The sequence below is a fragment of the Dendroctonus ponderosae genome, unplaced genomic scaffold (genome assembly GCF_020466585.1).
Source record: "Dendroctonus ponderosae isolate FM_Combo_2020 unplaced genomic scaffold, Dpon_F_20191213v2 Dpon_F_20191213_4, whole genome shotgun sequence".
NCBI lineage: Eukaryota > Metazoa > Arthropoda > Insecta > Coleoptera > Curculionidae > Dendroctonus > Dendroctonus ponderosae.
Window position 1 is genome coordinate 6,051,788 of NW_026018611.1, and position 25,915 is coordinate 6,077,702.

Sequence of the window (25,915 nt, forward strand, 5' to 3'; positions counted from 1 at the left end):
ACAAAAAACAGAACAAATGCTATCTAATCTGATTATATTGCTTACTGCGACGGGCTTTATGCCTTATTCTTTCAAAGCGATTTTAATTTTAGAAGCGAAATTTATGGTGATTGGGCGCGTTCTAAGTATGACGGCGAAATGAGGGAGAAAAATTTTATTGGTTCTGCTTCCGTCGCGATGAGCCGAGTTCGAGAAGCCAAAAAGTTTAATGAATTATAATGAAAAGTTCTATTGGCTACGAATACGATTGGCCGTGTGAGTGAAATAACAATAGCGGAAAAATTTTATGACAAACCCAAACAATTTGAAACTGAAAAACTGATTTAGAAGTCTAAAATGCAAAAAGCGTCTAAAGGATTTTTGATGCTGAAATTATGCAATTGGAAATATCTGGTAAATGAGTTGGAATTTCCCGACAGGAAAGATCTCGTTTCCGATGGGAAGCACTATCAAAAGCCTATGCAACATCTTTAAAAACGACCACTTTATACTCTTACTAATTCTCAAAAATTGGTAATTGGTGAATGAAAAATTTTATTTGATCAATTTCATCTCCCTGAATTCTTAAACTCAAGATAATCTTGGCATTTTGAATCGGAATTTTCCACTTTGCTTCGTTAATCTTGTATGGATTGTTTTTCCACTTTGCATGGATTTGCGGCCGTTTTCTTGCCATTTTTATGCGTTTGTTGGATGGATGCTGTATTGTATAGTCAGTTTTCAGGGTCTCACTTTTGTAATCAGTGCAATCAGTTCTGTTTTTCTGTAGTATTGTTTAGTTTTCTCTGTTGCGTTACATTTTTGCCCCAGTTTTTGTGCTGATGCTCTTGCTTTTCTAAGTAAATTATCGAAAATTATTAGTTTTTCTTTTCATTTCTGTACTGGTATTTTGTACACATCGCAAATGTTTTAGTCGTTTTTTAGTTGCTGATGAAAGTTTTCAAGAACTTTTACCTTATTGTTTTTTTTCGGTGGTTTGTCTTCTTCATTCGTTATTCGTTATCTGCTTACTGCGTTATTGTTAGTTGTGATTTTATGCAATCGGAATCTAAATTCCGATTGCATAAAATGCGAAAAAGATGCGGAAAAAGTGACTGTAGAACTTAATTTCGTACAAACGAATAAAACCAAAATTTTACTGTAAAAAATATATGAAATTAAATGTCTCAAAAAAGCGACGAAATCAGCGACAGATGTGACAACAAAAGCAATCTAACTGGCCACTCAAAACAAGAGTTAATTCTACAGGAAAATGTAGGTAGTTTTCTGTAGGAAAAATAACCGCCCGCCTTTTTCAGGGTTTCAACAGCCGAAAAAGTAGATTTAACTATTAGCTGGATTTTTTAAGTTGAAGTTCCAATATCTGCCAAGTAAGCTACAGATGAACATGTAGAACCTGGACTTGATTCGTCTGCTCATATCAATCTTTACACAAATCACGGATTGAACGCAGCAAATTTTCTTCGAAATTTTTAGCTGAATTCATTTGCTTTTACTTAAATTGATGCACACAAATATGGTGCAGAAACGAGATCACGTAATTAACAGAAAATTAAACAAGATCGTCGATTATAACAAACTTGACAGGCTTGAAGAAGAGCCAAAGCACAAGGCATTTTTTCCAAAATCCACAAACCGATTTAATAGGCAAAATTTTCTCGTAAAATGGAAATCATCCACTCGGCTGTGACAGTTTAAAATAAACCTGCCAATCCAAATAACTTAATATGCTATCTTTACAATTAGTACGTTATTAAAGATTGACGTTGATCTGGAATATCGAGCAGTTTTCTCGGGGGAGCAGGAATTTAACGTCAATTTTAGGGAATTGTTTTACGGTTTCAGAGCTTCTCGATCATGGACGGCGTGAAGCTGGCTTTAATCACGAAAGTCGTTATGGAAAAAGACTGATAAGCGATTGAAAATGTATCCTTACCCCACAATATCAATAAGTTGGTTTATACCCCCACAATATCAGGAAAGAAATCGTACATAGACCATCCGAAGGAGAAGTGTAGATACTTCCAGAATGGCACTGAAACTGCTTATTTCATCAAAACTCTTTTGCTAGTTTTAAATAGTTTCTTATCCTCATCCAGTTGTTTGAGGCGTGAAATATTTCGTAGGTTTTCCAAGCAGACTTTGGGGATGTTGTTTAAAAAAAGCCCTTAAATCGGAAATGATTGAAGCTGGAAGCGACCTGGGCGGTTTGAAAAACGGCACAATTGACTCGGGTGTAATAAAAATTAAAATATTCAGGACCGACCGTGGAGAAATTAGAAATTCAGAAAGCGGGGAATAAACATAAACCCTTTCATAGCTCGATTTTAGCGGGCGGGTGAAATCAAACATTTTTGGGTTTATCTTAATGAAATTTTCGTACGTGTACACACGACGGCATCAGCGAGGCGTTGCTAGAGTGACTCATTTCCATAATTGATTATAAATATGTGGCGGCGCTGTTTTAAAACCCTTTTCCTGCATCTCGAAGGGAGAGACTGGACAGGGACGTGCCCATTTTTAATCGTAATCTTCTGCCACACAGATTAAACCGGCAAATATTTTTTTGCAGCTTAATCGACCMSTGAACATCAGAAAGTCGTCATTCAGTTTTATCTTTCAGTTTCAGCTTTTTATTCACAAATTTCACAAATAATTTTGAATTAATTAGGACACAGCAMTAAAACTATTCTGCTTGGAAACATGCCCTGAGAAAMCAATATGCATATATTTTTTTAAACTGAACTTGTTGRCCAATAAAGAAAGTTTCAGCTTTTATAAATTCTGCAGTTTGATATCCTTTTRAAATTTCTTTAGAAACAGCTCAGAAATTYCCTGAGAAATGATCAGATTTGCACAAGTTTCWTTTTTTGGGAGCAAATAAAGTTTATTTAGGCTTTGAAAAAATCTGGAAAATTGATTTGGGCTTTCTCAGCATATATTTCAAAGTAGGATAGTTTCAAGCTCCAAAGAAACCTTTGTCGCTTATTATTAATAAAAACAAAAAAGTTTATTCCAGATAAGGAACTGAAAGAATTTTCATTTGTCGAAAAAAATTGTTTCTGATCTTGCATAGAGACATGCCCTGAGAAAACAATAGTCAATTTTGGACGTTTTTTAAGTGCAAGTCTTTATTTATCCGTAAATAACAAACTAATAAAATCTTGCTAACAAAAGTGCCCTGAGAAATTTAATTRTTTGGYTTCCGGAACTGATGCAATCCTGCTCAGAAATATGCCTTGAGAAATCTATATACAATTTTGCGATAAAACGTTTCAAAATYATAATTTATCGGGGAACTGAACAGGAAAAAGTTGCGAGCCASAAATAAAATATTGTTGTSGACTAATAAAGAATATTTAAYTTTCTGAATCTGTGAAATTGATTATTAATATGTTTTTCAGCAGAAATTTATTAATTCCGTGTCCTAAATATCCTGTTCCRGTTTTCATSAATKATAAGCTGGGATATTTTWRTTTTTATTTTTTTTMGATTTTTCAGGGCATGTCTCGAAGYAGGATGRTATTAGATYCTTGSAACAGCTCAAGAAAGAAAAAAAAATCTCAGAAAAGATAAAATAAATCACATATTTWTCGAAAATTGAAACAATATTSATTAKCTGACATCAATATTTTGCTTGGGGCTMTTAACTAARACCAACCTGCCTTAATATGCCCTAAGAAATCAATATTAAATTGTGCAGAAAACAGTTACAAAAAATTACAAAAAAAGTTTCTAAACCGGATGGTGTTCATTTCGAGACCGAAAAAAAATAAATTTCAGCCTATTATTCATAAAAAATGCTCTAAGAAATTAATAGTCAGATTTTTTGAGAACGCAGGCAATTATGGATCTGTTACCATCCTGCTTATAAACATGCCCTGATAAATCAACTCAAAATCATCAAATCAAAATCAATTTTGCATACTTTTGTCTACTGCAAAAAATTGAAAAATTGAACCAAAATTTGTCCGCAAATAAAAGTAGTTTTAGYTTTTTTCATCTRCAAAATTAATTATTTYTCAGGGTATATTTCTAAGCGTGATGGCATTAGTTTCTCGAGTAACAGCACAGAAACATGCCCTAAGACCTAATCGATTTTGMTCTTTTTTCATAAACTGTTTTGATTAGAATTATATGCACCCTGCTGAGAAACATTGCCTGAGAAATTAGTAGTTCATTTTGCAGATTTAAAGAAACTGAAACAGTATTTAATCGCCCTCAAATAAAAACTGTTTCGGTCTTTAAAATAATATACAAATTTAATTATTGATTTGATTTCTCATGGCATCTCCAGCGTTTCTGAGGAGGATGGTGTTAGTTTCCAGTCCCAAATAGCTAATATTGCAGCACATTATTTCTAAAAATTGAAAGAAACTATGCCGATTTTTGAAAACTGAAAAGATTTTCTCGAGAAATATGTCCCGAGAAATAATAAGTTTGCTTTCTCTTCTTCTTCTTAGGGCTGAATGGTACCAGTTTCTCAAATAATCTGTCTTTGTCTTTAATATTTTCATTGCCTCGATATTTGTTGATTGTATTTGCTTTAAAATGTGTGCGTTCTAATAACAAACTCAAACTGAATAAAAGCATTGTAATGAATATCGAAACGTTCCTACGTATTCATTGCCCATTAAATTATTGAAATATTATTTACGTGTTGAACTGCAACTCGAAGTGCATATTGTATTCAATTTATCGACCATTTTATTGTAGGAAATGCTTTTGGACCATTAACAAGCTGTTTTTATTAGTGGTTATTAATAATTTTGTTGATTGAAAATCTACATCCGCTACTTTTAAACAGTTTAAACATCATAGGAAACTTGACTTTCTCTAGTTTCTTTCTCGATTTTGCCACATTTCATTCTTTTAATCTTATGTTGCTTTGTTTTACTAATCGTTGAAGGTTTCTACACAAAATATCTGAATTATTTTTTTTAATCGAACTAAACCACTCAACCTGTTTACAGTATAATTATCCCATTAATTCTGATACCTTTCACTCAAGAAAAAATGATGTTTCGCTCTTTTTTCCTCATCGAAATTGTGAAAGTAAGTACATAATACACATTTGTATCGAAAATATTACACAGTTACTAAACAACCAATTTCGCAGAGTTTTATTGATACATTCTTAATAACGATTTAATGCGATTTAATTGAATATAATTGGTAATTTATTATTTTATTCGGCATCCTGTTTACGAAATTACCTTTACGATTCAATAATCTGTTTAATTTGGGAATCCTGGTTACGTAAAAATCGAGTTAATCGAAAGTATTAAACACTATAATTATGTGTTTGTTATTTTGTTAATAAACGGAACTTTAATATTTTCCGATGGTGATTCAAATTTATTTTGCTGTTTTAATAGCTTTGACTGATTCAGTGCACACTATCGTTTGTTCCATTGAATTGGTTATTACAGAAACGAAGAATTGTTCAGATGAACTCCCGAAGTTTTTGGAATTGAAACTAGTTTTACATTGTGAGCAATTCATTGTGTATATTTTCCTGACTGTATTTCAACTTAATTCAAAAGAAATTCCTGGGTTCCAGACAACTTTATTGTTTTTTGGCAAGCCATTGTGCAATGGCCAAATGTGAAGGTAGAAACAACCATACATACAAACTGATGATGGTGGAGAAAAACACCGTTTTTGTAACATTTTAAATGGTAAACAATAAAGTTGACTGGAGCTCAGGAATTTCGTTTGAATTGTGGACAATTTTTCGTCCAAAAATCCATTTGGAATTGCAAAATTAAAAATAATACTTTTGTATCCTCTTTTTTTCAATTTTCCAACTGAAACAAACGGAACATTATTCAGCAAGTATTATGTTAACGCTGATGAAACCACGGCCAGTTTCCTTATTAAATTAAAGAATTTATGCACCGAAACTGACAATATAATTTCGTTGTCGGACCTTGGAAATCGTCAAAATCGCGAATCCGTTAAAAAGTGGACGATTAATAATTATAGCGGTTGCAAAGATTTCGGTTAAGACGAGCTAAGCAGAACACACATACTCTACACACATGAACAATGGGCAATAAAAGAAAAAATAAAACACTCAGTGAGTTATTGAAGCGCATCGAGCCGTAAGAAAACATTGTTAATCACTTTAGGGGGAAGAAACAACCTGTATAAATTATGCCGATGATTTTTAAATTTTCTTTCGCTTCACGGACGAACAAATAAATGTGTGCGTAGTTTTATACGCGATGATTGTTAAGATTTGTCTGAAAATTCCTGGATTTTAAGATACAGTTGTTCTAAGCTGATCAGGTAGCTGAGACGCCCAAACAATCACAGTTCCAACAAATTCTTCCGATTGGCTGCAAATACACATAAAGGTGTGGAAATCATCAGCTTTTATCAGTGTGTACTGTTTGCGCACAGTTACAAAACGATTTCGAATGAATGGCAGTAAAAGTTAAGCCACTTTATTTGCGCAATGATTTATTTATTCCGCCAATAAGGGCATTAGACGAACGGCTCCATACTTTATCTACGCTTTATCGCTTCGAGTGTTCATTTCTCTTATCTCTGATATGATTCCTCGATTTTTTAATGATTTATTGAGCCTTTGACAATGTACACAAGATACCGTATGCTGCAAACTTCGCTTGCGAACAGGGGCGTCGACTACAATGATATTTAGAAGCACCAAAGTGCTGGCTGATTTTTTCCTGCGGCCTTAGACTGCAGAACAGTGCCCAATTAAAATGAAAGTTTGTCCATCTTTTAAAGACACTTTGGAGCAATCGAAGAGGAGTTGATTGATACCTACTGATGAGTTTGCGTTCTTAAAGCAGGTTTTATGAAAAACATTGTGAAACAGCCTTTGTGGTCCCACGACGTTACTGAGTTAAATTCAGTCTATCTGGAATGTATCATGCATGTTTACCTGGCAGGTTAAATCAATGTTTACCACATCTACATTCATATTTTTTGCTTTACGTTATACATTATCATTATCAGGGATTAAGTGACGCCTGGTTTGCATTTGGGACAATAAATTTATTAACTTTAATTTATTTATAATATCATTCACCTGATATACCACAGATTGTTCTGTTATTAATAATAATTATCAGTTATCAAGACAGTCATTTTAATTTCGCGTAAGGTAAAGCATTGGAATCGGTCGAGAAAATGGCGCAAGACAAACTCCAGGTAAGGTGATCCAGGATTTCTTTCAAAGCTATTTTGTCAATATTTAAAGCATGCTTACTCAATGTGTCATACCAGAAATTTGTAACTTCCTCCTCCTCACTCAAATAAAGACAATCTGTTATTTGCATTCAAAAAAACCCTCAATAATCAGGCATTTTTTTGGTTTTTCGGTCTCAAACCCAAATCTTCCTAATGAATCAATCGCTGGATTAAATCAAGACGTGCGTCCCCTCTTTTGAGTAATCACAAGGGCGGTGGCCACACAATAAGTCATGTCGCTTATTCAGACACAAAAACCAAATCCCTCGATTTCTAAGCCTGATTTTGAGTTATGGCTTTCGATATTTCATGGTTTCGGATTCCGTAGGGTTTTTTGCTCACTTTTGTCCCAGTTTATATAATTTCTAAAACCGTTAACATTGTTCGAATTTGATGCTTTATTTGCCACGATTTACCGTATTATTTTTCTAAGGATTTGCATTCAATTAATTATTGCGCGTTAATGTATTTGCACGAAACGTGTTTGCTGCTCTATTATCAGAAGATTGTTGCTTGTACGAATATTATTTGATTTAGACAGTTATAAATAAAATGTTTAAAATTTCATTCACACCATTAAACAAGTTTGCGCAAACTTTTAGGCAAGCTTAGTCTTTTCATGTTATAAAACTTTGTAGTTTCCCTGTTTAAGAAATAGTTTGCTAATGTTGAATTTAAATGCAAGTCTTCAAGGTTTATGATGTTATAATTGAAGACATGAAGATGTTAAATGAAGGCAAAGTTAAGGGTCTTAACGCTGAAGGTGATATTGCCAAAGTGCGAAAAGTCTGAGTTTTTCTCGATATGTTCTAAAATCCCTCAATCGTCTTCCGTCTTTTCTGAGCTTATTTTAAAATATTTTAAAAATTCTCATCTGTTCTGTACTCATTTGCAACTTTTGCATTGGATGAACAAAAGATAGTTTAATAAGCTGCGAAAGTTTCGATTTGCGCTCATAATCTGGAATTTTTCGGCAGTTTTCTTAACTATTCATGGAAAGAACATTTTTTAATGCCTCTTAAAAAATTAATTTGTCAATATCCAGAAAATCAACAAATTTTTTCACTTGCACTTGGGTGAACGAAAGTCAGTCATTTGCAAGTTTTTGCATGAATGAACAAAAGATGGTTTAATACGCTCTGAAGGTTCGATTTGCCCAAAACGGAAACCGTTTTCTTAATTGTTTAAACACTTTTCAATGCGTCTTCAAAAATTGATTTTTTGATATCTAGAAAGTCCACAAACTTGTTTTGCACTGACTGAGGAAAGGTCCGCTTATTAAGCCCTGGTCAGTTTTGATTTTATTTATGAAATTAGTAAGGTTTTCAAGCTTTTAAACGAGTGGCTTGCGTTCAAACGTTTCGCTAGCACGAGTGGCTTGCTTCTTCAGAGGTGTCCACATGTGGCACAGCTGGAAGTCCGAAAAACCATTTTAACAGTAGATGCAAAACTCTAAATATTTTGATAATAACAATACAAATTATGTTTATCCAAACGAAATTATACGTAGATCACAAAACAACGCCACAAAAAAAGCGCAAAACCTTTAAAAAAATTAATTTAATTAATGGATAATTAATAATTAATGGATAAGAAAACTGGAACATAAATTTAATTTTAATTTTTTAATTTTTTTTCAAAAATGTTTTTGCTCTAAACGGAACGTCTCTCGAAGCCTTTTATAGGATTTTACAGCCATGTGAGTTAAGGAAAATTAAACTCATTGCTTAAAAATGTAACAGAAGGATGTCTCTCGGTCAAAATGTTCTAGAAAATTCGACAGTTTTTCCACTATAAAGAAACTGATCAAATTGAACTAAAACCAACTTAAAATCTGGAAAAATCTTGAACAGAAAAAAATCATGGCTAAAAGTGCAACAGAACGATTTTAGATCAAATTGTAATAAAAATTTTGATGGTTTTTCCGCTACAAATAAAACTAAACAAATTCAACCAAAAGCAATGACGAAAAATTCTCAACAGAAAAAGACAATTTTATGGCTTAAAAGGGTTTTAGATCAAAATATTCAAATAAATTCGACAGTTTTTACGCTAGAAATAAAATAAACAAATTGAACTTAAAATCTGGAAAAAGCCAGAACAGAACAGGAAACTAATTGCGCAAAAGCGCAACAGAACGATTTTATATTAAAATATTTTAACAAGTTCGACAGTTTTTCTGCTACAAAATAACTAAGACCAACTTCAAATCCATTAAAATGGAAGTAGATTTCAGCTTTCGAAAATTTAATATTTTTATATTTATATATTAAATATTGTATTTTACATATGTAAAAAATAGGAAGAAAATTTAAAATTTCAGCTAAAAGATGTGCAACCTTTTAAAGCGACATAGGAGGACAAAATTTCCAAAATCTCAATAATAAATTACATTTTCTAATGTTTTCCTGTAACATATCATTGTTTGGATTTTGCTTAAAACATTATTTTGAAAATAATGTATTTAGTTATTTGTGTGTTTTCACTATCTAATCCGAGCACTTTTTCATACACGCATTTCTTTTGGGAAAATATTTGCGTGTAGGTAAATGCACCTGTGACTTGACCTATTCCATTAAAAATTTGTTTGCATTTTGTTCTTGTATTTCTATAGTGAAAATATCGAAACAACTATTCATTTTATGGATGGAAAGCCTATGGATTTTCCGATATTAATGCAGAAAGCCATCACGCTAAACTCGAATCAATAACTTTAAATTCGCCACCAGGATATCCCCCAGAACACAATCAAATTTCCTTCGATTTCTGCCACCCTCTGCCCTGTTAAATACACCCCTTTCCTTATTAATACTCACGAAATAGACAAAGATAAATAGATAATAGAATCAGGACCGGACTGGCTAAGGAGAATAAAAAAGTCGCCCACAGGGGCTTGAAACCAGATTCTTAGTTGGTCTATTATAGTTAGAAATATGCGAAATTGACGATGATGTTTTATGTGTGTGAAGTTCTAATCACAAATTATTGAATGCAGTAAACAAACTGAAATTGTGGAATCTGTGGGGAAAATAAACCTAATGGAACAAAATTTCGCTCAATTGGCTCGTATTTAATAATTAAACGTTTCCTGAATCAATGCCAAAAAACGTGGCAATTTTCGGTTAATCAATTTAATCGGAATGGCCTATTTTCTAATGACTCTTCCACATTAGAGCGAGGAATGTTTGCTCGATTGTAATCAGTTTTATTTTAATCCCGGATCTGATTTCATAAGGACGAGTTCAATCAATTACTTATATCGAAAATAAAGACATTTCCGTAATCTCTCTTCAGCCCTATTTTGAAGGCATTGATTAATTTGCGGGACACGCAAGATCGAACCTGTCGCCCTTTCGAATCGGGGTTTATCTGAACGTGCAAATCTATCATAGATTTTTTACGGATATCGATATCAACAAAGATTCCGTGGACTGCAACAGTTGGAAACAGATTTTAAACTTCTCTAGAAGGGATTAGGAAAGCGTTTAGATGGCACCTACATTTGTGTAAGTAAAAAAACACTCAAAGAATTTTTCCATTTATTGCAAAAGTGATGGATAGAAACGGAAAGCTTTGGAGAAAAGGCGATGAAAAACAATATAAAAAACCTCAAAAATCGGTTATGAGGAAACGGCCTTTATTGACAATTGCAAAAGTCTAAGCGTCTACATTGGAACAACAAAAAGATCATAATGCCGATGAAACTGTAGATGAGGACAACGAATTATTTTCAAGCAACTTTAAAATGAAGACAATCATCTTAAAGACTTCAACTACCTCTGAAGATGCAAGCTGCTGGTACTTGCGAAACGTAAGGCAGAAGTTCTTGTTCACCACGACCTACAAGCCGAAAAAACTCGCTAGTTTCTAGCAACGGCCACGAAAGCTTAACTCTTTTGATATCCAGCCCAGTTTACCCACAAACCTTGTTATTATTATCCCGGTATATTCAAACAATCCTAGAAAAACTTTGAAGAGGATACGCACTATTAGTGTAATCTTTTTCGTGCAAAAGCTGTAGCCAGACTACCGAGGTTTACGAATAATGAATAATCTTTCCCCAGATCAGCGCCAGCCTTAGGTGTAGCTATGGCATAATAAAGATTTGATATGGATGAAAAATGCAAATATTTACCAGACCTAGTTAAAATACATATATGCAGATATTAATTTGCCTTTTGCGTTATTTTTGCACCTACTTCCATTTTCGCTCCACAAATAATAAATGATTGGTCTGTGCGAGGCTGAAAACGTATATGTTAATGAAAATCCTTGATCCAAATTAAAACCGAAACAATAAATTTTATTGTTTATTCTAAAACCGTAGAGCAATAGATGTCGAGATATGCCAATCCAGATAACAATAAAAATTAAATTATAGCGAATTTACATAATTCTTGAAAAATAAATGGAAACTTTTATTGTAGCAGATTGAGAGATTACATTTCCTAATTGTTGAAAATTTTAGGCAATTCATGAATCCGTTTCTTCATATCATATGCTAATCAGCAGCATGATTCTAAATGTTCACGGTTGCGCAAATATATTCCTCATCTTGTTTGCATTTGGCTTTATCTATTTATTTTCCCATCATGGTTAGTGGAACTTTATCTGAACTAAACGGGTTCCAGTGCAACTAAACAGAAAAAAATTACCAAATCACCAAAAATTTTAATAAAATGACACCGAACACGCTGTATTTAATTGCCAGTTTAAAGCCCAGAAAATTGGGTCTTATTTGAATAATTTACGGCCATCAATAAAACCACCCAAATCTAGCGTAGATTAAATCCTCCCACAATGCAAGTAAGCATACGGTCACCAGTAAATCCTTAAGCGGATTATAAGGCAATAAAAATTGCCAAATCTACGCAAAATCCAAAACGAATTCGAAGAAAAATACACCAATAAAACCAAATAAAAAGCACCTGTTTTAGGGCAATGTCGCATGTGGTACAATTTGCGTCAGACAAACGCAACTAACAATCAGATTTCCATTAGGAATTAATCCCATTCTTAATCAGCTGTTGTTTGGTTTCAGATTAATCATCTATTGGAAGAAGTGCAAAGACTGCAGGGCTGTATTAGTAAAATTCAAGAGTCGTCCATTGCTCGAATTACGCTTCTAGAGGAGCAACTAGAACAAAAAAGACTACACATAGTAAGATTAGAAAGTAAGTTGGACTTGTACAAAGACTACGACGAACTGAAAAGGCAAGTCACCATCCTCAAGTCTGATCTGGTGAACAATCCGCAAGGCAAAGACATCGAGCTGCTGTTAGAAAAGACGAAGATTCAGGTTCCGGAGCTGAGAGACAAAAGCCCATCGAGGGAGAGTGAAGGTTTGTTGATGGTTGATATTTAATGGAAAAGGAGTTGATGCGGTTCATTATTAACACCGATGGGTCCGGTTGAACTGAGTAAATCGGTGATGAAATCGGAAATAGGATGAATTCTATCATTCTCATCAATGGATCCGGAAATATCAAAATACCTGCTAATATAGAAATAAATTTGTAATTTTAATTCTTTTCAGCCTATACGCTATCCGGTTCCCAATCTCTTCACATGATTTTGACTAATAGTTTCCGTTTTTCACGCGCCACCGCTTCTAATTTATAGAGTTTTTATTTCTCTAATTAGAACCCCAAATAAATTTAATATAATTGTTTTCGAGCTCATGAATATGCGACAGATAACACTGGCTCGTTTTATTTTCGGGGATTTAATTAACTATACTTATTGTTTGCGCTCAGCCGGATTATTAGGCATATTTCTCACGTAATTATATTTCTTCGAACAATTTCTAAATAAATAAATGTTCCATTCTAGGCATCGTTAATTTGAACGAACGGGAATTCCGATTAAAAATCTAACATAATTAGACCCGCTTTTATCTCATGTATGTATGTGCTTACATATGCGTATTTTCGATTCCTTCGGTTACCAAGAAAAAATATCACAAAACTGTGATTTCGTTTCTAATTGGACCGAAAACTTGTGCATTGAATTATTCAGAGAAATAGTGAGCATTACTTGCCGAATAAAACGCCCAGTCATTTTTTATTAATTCGGTTTTTATATGTGTTTTCCATTCACACTTGGGTATGAAAGTGTTAGCTAAAGATTTTTGCAAAGTTGGTGTGTTTTAAACAAAATTTATATCTGGAAATTGGCCTTTTTCGGGTCAAGAAGCCGGAAATTTAGCGCAGCAAAGCACATCTAAGTTTGAGTGAGTTTGCATGCTAATTGCGGAACAATTTGGCAGGAGAATTATACTTTTGTCTTTTTCATAGAAATGGGAGTTTTGAAAAGATTATCTGTCGTATTATCTAGTTGCCTCTGAATCACAAAAGTGAAGTTTTTTATCATGTTCTCATTAATTCAAGATTTATTGCAATCGAAATTCCAAAAAGAAACGATTTTTTCGACTCTTCAAGTACTCGAACTAGCTTACATGTGCTATTTGTTATAAAAAGGGTTTTTATTTAAAAACGAATCACCTTAAATAATGTTTCAATTTGAAAATTTATACAAAATACATCCACTTATACAAGAAGAGGGAACTTTTTCTGAAGACTTTAAAGACATGCAAATTATTGCTTAGCGAATAACGGGGGACATTTTCAACAATTTGCAAAATCATTTAAAAAACTCAAATCGACCAATTACCATATATTTTGTAGATTACTATTTACGTCTCAATATATACATATTTTCTCTTATAAACCCTCACCGATCATCTTTTTGCCTTCGCTCTTCACATATGAGTCTGAAAGTATTAACTAAAGATTTTTGCAATTAACACAATTTATACATGAAAGTTTGATTTTTCATTTGTGTCAAGAAACTGGAAGTTTAGCAAACTGGAATCAAGGAAAATAAGTTATAATGAAGTTGAAAATAGCTGATAATAAAAATATTAAAAGTGCAGCATAAGTAGAAACTTCTTCAAAAATTCTGCAATTTTGGAATCAGAAATAAAACAACCTTTCAAAGTGCCAAAAACCGCCAGCTTGTTATGATAGTTTTTCAACCTTTTTTGGAAATAATTGCCCAATAGTAACTAGAAATTAAAACAACCACAATTTTTCTACCAAAAGTTGCTAGGTATTTTCAGCTCTAAAAAACCATGTAAAAAATTAGATATGGAAGCAAAAGCCACGTTTGCTAGCTTCAGATTTACTGTAGGAAGATGAACTTTAGAAAATATCGATCTAAACCTCTTGCAGAACGCAATAAATTGCAAAACCCGACCAGAAATTTCAAGTTGGGCCATTTTCAAAAAATCCTTGCATTTAATCCAGAGCAACTGAAAACTGGGAATTTTGTACAGTTTTAAACACGATCGGTAGCTAACACTGGGGTAAATTTCAATCTAGTAGGACGGCAGGCTGATTTTTCAGTTCACGTCAAACTTTCAGTTGAACCTGATAAAAACTTTCGTGCTGAGCCATTTTCAAAAATTTTTTGCGCCCAACCGGAAACAGGCAACAAAGTTATCGTTAGGCGCATTAACAACACAAACTTCACTCTACCGAACTGGTGAGTTAAAATACCAACGGGGAGTAAACTGATTGTTAAAAAATTTCGAAACTCTCACCTGAAACTGGCCAAAGTTTGCAAGTCGAGCGACTGAAAAATTCCTCACTCTTAACGCATATTCGTGAAACAGTTGCTCTTCCGGCAGTTAATAGCAGATGATTTGCTCCTCAAACCGAGTAACTTTCAAGCAAATCGCGCTTCAGACTAATTTTCAGAAAGTCAAAGAATTAATCTTGGAAAAGTCTAAGTAAAAATCGGCTGACCAGCTTATGCGTATTTTTAATACTTTGGTAGTATTTTAGTAATTTTGAGTCATTGCGTACCAGCAAATTTAAGTTTAATCAAGTAATTAAATCTCGATAAAAGATGATTTTGTATAAAACGCTTCTGAGGCGTCAAAAGGTTGGAGTGTCCTAAGGATTAGTTTGACTATTTATGCCCTGAACACTCCCTAGAAGTTTGACCACACCCGATAAATAAATTACATCATTATAACCCCCCAATAAAAAGCACGATGTTTTTTGATAAAAGCGTCTTAAAATGTGTAATTTATGAAGTAGTAAAACGATGGACTGTTGACTTTCTAGAGCCAAAATTCCCCGACACTTCTGGCCGATAGTCTTTAAACGTTGCCTTGATTCTCAGCTAACCTAGTTAGGACGGGACAAACCAAATTGAAATCCAAACGGCAAAATCGTCCTCGGTATAATGGCAATCATAAACATAATAACAATGAATTCAAGAACAACTGGAGAATGTAGCCGAATGTAAAACGATCTAAATCACCCAACATACATAAATTCATCAAGCCCGTAAAACGAGAGCGAATTTCAGCAGCAAAAAATGAATAAACTAGTTCCCATATGTATGTGGACATGGCTTCAGAACAATCCGTCTCGAAACTGGTAACAATAAAGTGACTTGTTTCACAAAACTGCCGCAATAAAAATAATAAAATCATATTGCCCAACCGGTTGTGCATTGAACAAATTCTAAGCCGCACTAGAAATTGAAAGTGGAGGCCGCCCCGTTGACCCGAAATGGTTTCTATTGATTTTTTCTTGAACGTTGTTGCGTGACCCGCGATTTTAATCTTCATGTTTATTAAAAACCTTTACATGTTTCTCGGAATGGTTTATTTCGGACTTATCAAGGTGATGCTATCATAATGTAGAATAATGGAGCACCGCCATCAGCTCCTTTCTGCCACTTAAGTTATCAAACAATTTAATAGGTTGACTTGCCGAAAGTTACCTAGTTTTGTTTCTTCCACTAACATTCATCTATTTTTCGTCCACTAACGCTGATATTCCGTTTAAAGGGCTAGTAAAAATTCTCATCTGTTGAGGTTGAAACTAACAGCATCATTTGTGACTAACAAGCTCTGCCTTCTTCTATGACTTGCCTTCTTTCCAGGGGTGACGGAACATCAATCAACACTCCAGCCCCCCACCCTGCCCATCACACCCCCCAACACCCTTCCGCATCCCTTTCAAAACGTAGACGCCTTCGGGAGTCTGTTGGGTGAGGAGATCGTGTCCTCGTGGCGAAAAACGATTGAATCGCATCAAAAATCACCCGCTTTACCTTCTTCAGATGGTCTGGTGAAGAGCACCACTCCTCTACTGGAGAACAATGCGGAGAAGAGCAGCACCGCCTCCACGCCCCAGCCCTTGGACACAACGGGCCAGCACAGTCCTCATGAAAATCTGGTGAATGGCAACCCGAAGAGTCCGCACGAGGACAACAACAATCATAACAATCACAACAATAACATTCCGCTGGCGGCCACTTTTGTGAACAACTTTTTGAGGTCGGACGATTCCCTCAAAAGTCCGTATCGATTCGACGAGCATCGGTCGCAGTTTAAATTCGCCGAAGATTTGGGAATGGCACCCGGATCGATGGTGGGTCGATTGGGGGAGAGTTTGATCCCCAAAGGGGATCCCATGGAGGCCCGGCTGCAGGAGATGCTGCGATACAATATGGACAAATATGCTTCGCAGAATCTGGGTAAGAATTTTTTTCGATATGCAATTTATCCTAACTTATGGTTGGAGGATGAAGTGTGTCTATGATGGTAATCTTCAGTCAGGTAGGAGTGATTCCAACAGTGTGTGACAGAGGCGGGTATAGAAGGATGGAGCTAATGTGGGATCAATTGTGTTTTTTGCAGACGCACGGTATTTTATTATAAACTTGTAAATCTCCTCAATACTTTGTTCAAAAAACGTGGCGCTCCAGATTTTTTGGTTAAAATCTAAATATTTTTTTACAATTTTACTTTAAAAATATTTTGGTTTGTAGCTTAATTTTTTAACATTCAGTTCAAGTGTAAACACATTTTGATTCGTTGTTTTCTGTGACAATCAATAAAGAAAACACACATCGATTCCTGTTTTTGCCAGTTTTTTCCAAAATGTTGCCAACATTTCGTCAATCCCTAATGAAGTTGCTTCTTTTTGTGAACATTTGAATTTTTCAATCATTGTTTTACATGAAAAATTGAGAAAATTTCAGCCAATTTAGTAATAGTATTTAGCATTAAGCAGTGCAGATTGTGCTAATTTTTTTTCAAACTGCTGGTGGTGTCACCATTTTAGCGCGGCCTGGTAAAAGCCCAGATCTAAAACCTATTGAGTATCTCTGAGATGAATTAGGAGGAGAGGTAAAAGTGTGTATAAAAACAAAATGTTGAAAACACATGGCAATTAGTAAATATGCTGTAATTTTGTTAATTTTTATGGCAAAACTATAATTTACATAAACAAATATTTACAAAAATGAAATGCACAGCGTGTTTAAAAAAATAAAGTTAGAACGTGGCTCGATGTTTCCTCCATTATTTGCCACAGAAACTGAATAATCAACATTTATTGCTTTGAAAATTACAGCCAAAGAATTAAGCTAAAAACGACTCAAAAAATCATTAAAATCGGTTATTTGAAATCAGCTTCGCCACTTTTTGAAACTGAGTCCATTTCCAAAATAGTAAGATTCAGATTCAGAAAATTTATCAGATGGATTCAGTTTACGAAAAGTAGCTTGCAAAATAACACTTCCTTGCGAACAGAACTGTATTTTTTTTGTTTTATTTTTTGCTACAGTTCTACAAAAAACACAACGATAGTAACATACTGCAATTATTAATTGTGCTGTAATTTTCTCAATTTTTAAGATAAAACAACGAATAAAAAAAAGGGATGTGCATAAAAAAGCGCAGTTTCACAAGGATTTACAACATTTTGATTTCAAGTTAAACTGGAATACACAGAGTGTGGCGAAAAACCAATAATAAACATGACTTGATGTTTTATCAATTATTTGCCATGCAAAATGCGGAATGAACATTTATTTCCCTTGAAATGATAGTAAAACAATTAAGCTACAAACGGCATCAAAAATCATTAAAATCGGCGAATTAATATAAAATGAAGAAGACTTTGAATTTTTCAAAAAATTTACGTGCGTCACTTTTTTTAAAATTAATTTTTGTCTTCCGATCCTCTCATTTAGTCTCTATAAATACTTTCTCTGGGTATTTGGGGAGGAAAATGTATACGCGATGAAACTCTGATAAATAAAAAACTGAATAAAAAGTGTAAAATCTCTGTCTATGTCTGTGTAAAATAAAGTCTTCTTAAAAATGTTCCACAAAGATCGCGTTTAAAAGCAAGTAGTTTTGCAAATAATACTTTCTTGCAAACATAATTCAATTTTTTTTGGCTTTCCTATTTTCTAGTTCTATCAAAAGAACAAATGGTTTAAAAAACATGGAAATTCTTAATTATGCTGTAATTGTGTTAATTTTTAAGATGAAACAACGAATAAAAAAGCAACATTTATTAAGAACTAAGCTACAAATGACAAAAAAAATCGTTAAATTCGGCCATTTAGTATAAAAGTTAGCAAACTTTGTGATTAAAGTTACAAAGTTAGTGAAAATAAACATTCTACTCGATAAAACTGTGGTAGCAAGAGTAAGACTCAAGAGTAAACTCTCACAAAACTATTCTTGAAAGATTGGAAATAGTTTGGCGAATAAGACTTTCTTGCAAGGAACATGTTTGCCATGCTTGATGGTTTTTCTAGCTTGCAAAGAAAATTTTAAAAAATTATTAGATTACTATCAACTGACTTTGTGAAGCCAGAATGGGTTTCTAGTCCAAGTGAGAAAGAGGTAGAAGGATGAAACTAATGTTGGCTAAACAAAAGTTAGGTATCCATCACAGATACAGTTCCAATTTCCGTTTTGATTTAGTTTGTGAGTTTTATACGAAAAGATGTTTCACTTAATGAAAGGAAAACAATAAAAATTGCATCAATGAGCTTTAATCGGACAAAAGCATCGACTTTTAAATAAAAAATCACATCAAAGAGAATAAATTCGCCCAACGAAGTCAAAGTAATCACATCTCATTCTGTTCGATATTTTCTCTTTTTGGTCTCATTTAGTAACCAATTGTTACTTTTGCAACTCCTCTAGTATTTATTAACAGTGTCATTCAATTATCTGGACTTGATTAGTCTCAAAACCTCAAAAAGTCTTATAGACGTTCTTTCATCCAAAAACTAATTTTAAGTATAGTCTTTCCTCTATCAAACTGATTTTTTTTCAGACCTTTTCTAATTTAGTTTGTGAGTTTTATATGAAACGAGATTTTACTGAAATGGAAACGGGCAAAAATAGACATCTAAACAGAAAAACCATTTCAGAGAGAAACACCTAATTATCAAAGTATTCAAAGTAATCACATCCCATCCGGCTCGGGTCTCGTTACTTCGGGTCTCCTCAAGTAGCAAAAAGTTACTATTACTAGTCTTGCAGCAACAGCAGGACAAAAAACTTGAAGAAATCTCATAGACATGCTTGTCCCCAACAAATATTCTTCAAAACTTTTCTTCTATATAAAAACCGGCACGTTTTTTCCAGATACTCTTCATATAGCCCGAAGGGTGCGAGAACTGTTGTCGATCCACAACATAGGCCAAAGACTGTTTGCCAAATACGTCCTGGGGCTTTCGCAGGGAACAGTTTCGGAACTTCTGTCGAAGCCCAAGCCCTGGGATAAGTTGACGGAAAAGGGCCGAGACAGCTACAGAAAAATGCATGCTTGGGCCTGCGATGAAAATGCCATTATGCTGCTGAAGAGCTTGATACCAAAGAAAGGTAAGAAAGACTTCGTTTTATGTTTTAGTTGAACCGTTGCAAGCAAGATTTATTGAGCCCCAAACACAACTGTGTGTTAGTTATAAAAATTATTTATAATCCTACATGTTTAATAAGCGTCTCTAGACTCAGCTAGACAGGAAACGTGATTCATCCGAAATTATTTATAACATGAAATATTCGAAATCCACGGTCTACCAGTCGACTGATTGCTATTTAATTGAATTGATTAGTTTTAATTTCGAGTAGAAACCCTCACGTTTAAAACAATTTAAAAGGTTTTTTTACAATGTAATTGATACACACGTGTGAAATGACTTGAGATTGATTCTCTCGTTCTGGACGCGTTAAGGAGCGATAGTTGATACATTTTTAATGATTTATTTGCTAGGAAAATACATTGATTCCCACTCGGCCAATTTAGCGCAAAACTGATTCGAACTGGTGATTGTTGCAAACCGAAAATCGAACATTGCCTCTAATTACTTCCACTGGGTACGTTAAATGCCATTGTTTCCCAGTTCCCATCGTTTTCTACAATATTGCAGAATAATTGGTCTGACAATATTTTCCTTAATTATTTTTTATGTCTTATTATATTAGAAATGTCACAATTATGCTGGTTGAGTAATTAGACTTGAGAATGGAGGTTACCTTTTACTAGAACAAATTACAAGTATTTCATTGGTTTACATGCATACATAGTGGAGGCTCATGGCCAATATCCTTAATGCCAATCATATAATAATAAAATTTTGCTGTGCATATATTTTTTTGGATCATCTATAGTGTGTTTATTTTGAAATTGCATAAGAAATCTGTGTATGTTGACTTTATTATTTTTTTTACATTTTTATTGCATTGTATTCGCAAATTCTCCTGCTCTGGATCCTATCTGTTTTGCCTATTTTTAGCTTTGCATTATTTAATAAATATGCGCTGTATGTAATGAGTAAAATGTGGCGCAGATTGGCATTTTTTTTATAAGTGCGCGTTTTTGTGCGTTTCATTATGTTTTAAAAAGGAAAAAATTGTCTGCATTTGTTACATTGTTTTTTATAAGTGCGCCTTTTAGTCAAAAAAAGACGAAATATTTTTATTTGCTCTTTACTTCCAAAGCGGTTGAAATTGGCACTAATTCACCCAGAAAACACGAGCAAAACCTGCCAGATTATATATTCAGTTTTTATTCAAGAAGAACAATTAAACTTTTTACGCGTCGTAAAATACAGAAAGTACCGGTTTCGGGAGTGTTATTTTAAGGCTAAACCCAGCTGATGAGACCTAATAGGGTCGAAACCAGTTCTGGAGGTGTCTGAGAAAGTAAAACACCTGGAATTGCAAAATTTCACTGCATTTATGGAATTCGTATTTAGTTTTTCTTTGGTGCTTTATTTATCATTTCAACAGCTGTTTGCACTTAATTAATATCGCTCATAGAGTGTCATAAGTTATTTCTCGAAATAAATTTAACATATAGATTTCAATCGTCTAAAATCGCCAAAGATTAGCTATTGCCAACAGTTAAGTCAGGAGTGTTTTGGAAACAATTTTTGATAAGTTTAGAAAGTTTAATGAATAAACGTTAGGCTAAAATGTAGAACGGAGGTTTTTTTAATTAAAAATATATGGTATTTTTTGGAAAAATGGCCATCTTGCCAAGGCACGTTGTGTCAAAAGTCTTGATCTACAAGAAAGAAGGAAAATGTATGCATTCTGGCCATTAAAGTACCTTTTTTTGAAAAAATAGCAATGACTAATCTTTAGGACAAGAATACAACTTACCAACCAACAATAAAAAAATAAAGCATCTATTGCATGATTCAATAGAATAGAAGATTTTTTCAAATGCGAGATAAACGCACAATAAAATACGCAAGAGAAAGTCAACTTCGACGAAACAAAATGTATTGACAGGCGTTTAAACTCCTTTAATTTGTTAGATTTTTGTATTCACGAGCAGTATTTTACTATTGAATCCTCTAGTTATGAATCAAGAAAGTGAGCAAAATATTTTTTTCCAAGAAAAGAGTTTTTGAAAAAATTTTTGATTCTCTAACAGACATGGACTGGAAAAGCTCTAGTGGCTCAATCGTTGGAAATTTTAAAAAATCGTGATTTAATCGTTTGTCTGTTGGTTTTGTTAAGTAAAACTTCAGCATGTTTGCTCCTGGGTTTTTTTGGCCGCGCAACTTTGAAAAAACTGAAAAAACAGCTGTTTTATAAATTCTTAACCAATGTCCGTCTGCATTAACATTGTGCAGTTATCATTTCAATTAAAATTGGCACATGTCATCTCGATATTTCCAATTATCATGCACATGGCCGAAATTGCACAATTCCCAATTGAATCGAAAGAATGCGTTTTTGTGTAGCGATCGTTCTTCCGCAAAAAACAATATCCTGTTCGCATTAGTATCAATGGATCCCGTATTTGCAAATGACGTACTCATTTTCCATATTTTCACAATATTTTCCATCGGTTCGGTTTGCAGTGATGATTTTCTACCGATCGGTTTCGAAATAAAACCGGCAAAAGCCGCTGCTGGAAAATGCAGGATTGACAGCGAAGTGACCGCGTTAAATTCGTTTATTATTGTTTTTTTTTGTTGTCCAGTTTATCGGCGTTATTTACGCGCTTTTCAACGTATTTTTGCATGTAGACAAAACATTCTATTGAGTTATAGACAGTTCAATTCAGAATTCAGGTCAAAAAGTCCTCAGAACCTACAAGTCACTTAATAAAAATAGACCGAAATTTAAAAAAAATAGTTCAATTTGAACACAGTTTTCAAAATTGAGTAATTTTTATCTTTAAGTAATTTAACAGATTATGCGAAAGCGCTGAAAAATGGCGTGCTTGTCTCCTCCGAAATTACAAAGTCATTATTCCATCCACCTGGCCAAGGTTGTACCAAGTTTTTATCGGTTAAGCTCGATCTTATTTCCTCCAATAATTCTGTACTATTAAGTCATTATTCCATCATTAGGGGGTTTATTACTTCAATTATTGAAACATCTTTAAAATCATCGATTTGCTCTACAAATTTCTCGTCTTGTACGAATTAATAATCATCTATACCTGTCTAATTACACAGTTTACCATTCAGAACCCGATCAGGAATGATCGACATTAACAGTGAGGTGAAGAACAAAAATTAATAGCCGTACTCCTCAGTATACAGTTAAAACATCACGTGCACTACTTTTACTTCAATAGCACCTTTTTTTGTTTAATAGCCGAAGGTGTTTCGCTGTTTAATTGTTTCATAACACGAAACTCGATAAATTTTGACAATTACCGAAGACCTGCAGACGAGAGTATTTACGGGAATTTTTCGAATTTTTATGGGAAATGAACGATTAAAATAATTGCTTAACTAGGAATCGGCATCAGCCAGATAGTATGCGTTTATGCCCTTAGAGGAGGCGATAATCGCACGATAAAAGGCAATTTTGCAGCGTAAAATAATTCCAAACAAACGACTAATCGCATGTGACCGTCGCCGACTAATCGTGTAACAATGAAGCAACGCAACGATGTAGAAGTAGTTAGAGGTGACTCTTTTCTACCCTCTGAATGGCTCAAAATTCCTACAATTTATCATAATATAGCATCATGAACTGTATGGAAATATACAAACTTCCCAAATTTTCTTTTAGGTTTTAAGCTTCCTTATTACCTTCTTATCGATGAGGTTTGGGAAATGCTCTCTTATGCACCGCCCAGAACCGTTTCCCCACTAAAACTGGGCAAAATGGGCATTTCTTCATTTGCCATGATTTCAGCCGTTCCCATTCTTATGCCTGTTCGATTTTCTGTGCTGAAGCACATTAAATGTAGACTTGCTTGATCCTCTAGTTCCCTTTCTCTCTTTCTGAAAAGATGTTTTCTACACGGGAGTGTCCCATTACAAATCCCATCAGTCCTTCGTCTACTCCTGCTTGCTCAAGGTTCACTCTATTTGAGTTCCTGGACCGGCATTTTTCTTCTTCTACACAGTCTGGAACAGAGTCTATTCTGATTGTGCAGGGCTTTAGAGCTTAAGTCTGGCTCCATCTGCAGGAACGATGACAAAATCTCTACTGGTGTAGACTCTTTTCCTTTCGCCAGATAGTTTGCTTTAGGAACCGTGACTGAAAAACGTTGCTCATTAGTTCCACTTGTATAAATGCGATTTTTATATGGAATGTTTGTTGAAGTGCAACATTATTAATATGAATGAATTGGCCTTTAGAAATAATGTTTCAACAATATTTTCTCCACTATTTGGAAGCTTGGTGTCAATTTACGAATGCAGAGAGTTGAGGTTTGAAATTTTTCAAAAAACTCGAAATTGATCAGTTCGAGGAAACGTCCCAAGGGGCAAGAAACAATTTTGGTTTGTGTGTGTTTCTCACTATAAAGTATTTTCGAAAGTCGATATTTACGACTGAAAATCGACAAAACTTTTTGAAAACTCTCATTCTTAGTAGTCTTTGATGTCTCCGAAAATGTATGTGATCCAGAATAATTTATTAATAGTCGACGTTAACCAACCAAAAAACCAAATTCGCTACAAATCTTTTGAAAGAACGTTCAAACTATTTAGGTTTTCTAACACTCCTTTACACCTTTTACGACCGTGTCAATTCCCAACTAAGTTTATTTTTGCATTTAACAAGTTTACAGTTCATTTCAACGCACAGAATACAGAAAAGCTTAACAATTTGAAAAAAAAATTTTTCTCTCAAGTGATTTCTTGAAACTGTTGTTATTAGATATGTTTGTCTCCTTTTTCCTTCGAAAATTTTTTAATTTTCTTAAAACTTTCTGATTTGCTGATGTCCAATATCTCGCAATTTTGCAAAGTTTCCAAACATTTCGCTCAAGATTATTATTCCATATTTTTTTAAACAAAATTAATAACATTCAACTGAAAACTTGCGCATATGATTATAGTTTCTAAAGTTTTCACTAACTGGATTTCTTGCTTTAAATCACTATTAAACAAGCCCCAACTAAAACTCACAAAAAATATGTAATTTTATGCAATTAAAACATGAGACTCAAAAATAAACAAATAAACTTGTTCTGAGCCAGCGTCATGAAAAATGGTGTTGAAATCCACCGAAGTTGTACAATTACAAGCTCTTCGACTGAAACTATTTCCAATAACTATTTTTAAATATGATTTTTTTAGCATGAAATTTGGACACAAAACTGGTACCGACTTAAGTAGGCCTGAGTAACACTGTGTTGAGTTGCGCTATTGAGTTGTTGCCGATCTCTGAGTTAACGAGTTATAACTCATCGGTTCATGAGTTATAAGTGATTTATTAAAGCTTTACGAGACCCGAGACTGGCATTTTCACATCTAATAAAAGGTCATCAGCATTTTTTCTGAGTAACGTTTTACTACTTTGTTCATACAACTAAAAAAAGTCATCTAGATGATGCAACGAAAGTCGACGAGTTTTCTTGTAAAGTCGATCTCTTAATTTTTTTGTATAAAAGATTCAGTTTGCCAGTATTTTACAATAAAACGTTAGGAAAAACACGGTTTTCCTATTTAGAAACAGTGCTGTTTAGAAATATTGACCTAAAAGTGAAGAAACTCCAGTTTCCAAATAAATGATAAAAAAACTTTCGCTTTTTCAGTTCTGGGAAATATTTTTGGAAAAAGACCCAGAATTAATTATTAGGATTTTGTCCATAATTCGAAGCTGAAAAAAGTGTTCCAAAAATGTTTGCAAAGTGGTTAAGGAGGCGAGTGTTCCAATAAAATGTATCTTATAATTTTTCACAGAAAATACCTAAAGATTGTCAGTATTTTAACTGAGAACTAATGCAATTTTTGCGTTAAAATAATTGCTTCTTAGAAACTTTGTTAAAACTAGAATGACCTGAAAATTTAAAGGAACTTTAAAAATCTTCAGAGCGATGAGGGCAGCGAATTTTCCAAATAATATGTTGTAAACTTTTGCTCTGGTCGA

The 25,915-nt window shown here is 33.9% G+C and overlaps 1 protein-coding gene across 9 annotated transcripts in view; it reads left to right on the forward strand.

Moving 5' to 3' along the window:
- Positions 1-25,915, forward strand: part of LOC109537130 (homeobox protein cut) — a 105,873-nt gene that overhangs the window by 64,383 nt on the left and 15,575 nt on the right. For 5 of the 9 annotated variants that reach the window (XM_019903720.2, XM_019903721.2, XM_019903723.2 and 2 more), the window contains exons 3-5: positions 12,266-12,566; positions 16,186-16,782; positions 19,703-19,939. In XM_019903720.2, coding sequence (XP_019759279.2) covers positions 12,266-12,566; positions 16,186-16,782; positions 19,703-19,939 — 1,135 coding nt within the window. Of the gene's footprint in view, positions 1-7,066; positions 7,186-12,265; positions 12,567-16,185; positions 16,783-19,702; positions 19,940-25,915 lie in introns of those variants that run through there. The other 4 variants (XM_019903725.2, XM_019903728.2, XM_019903727.2 and 1 more) reach the window with 4 other exon arrangements.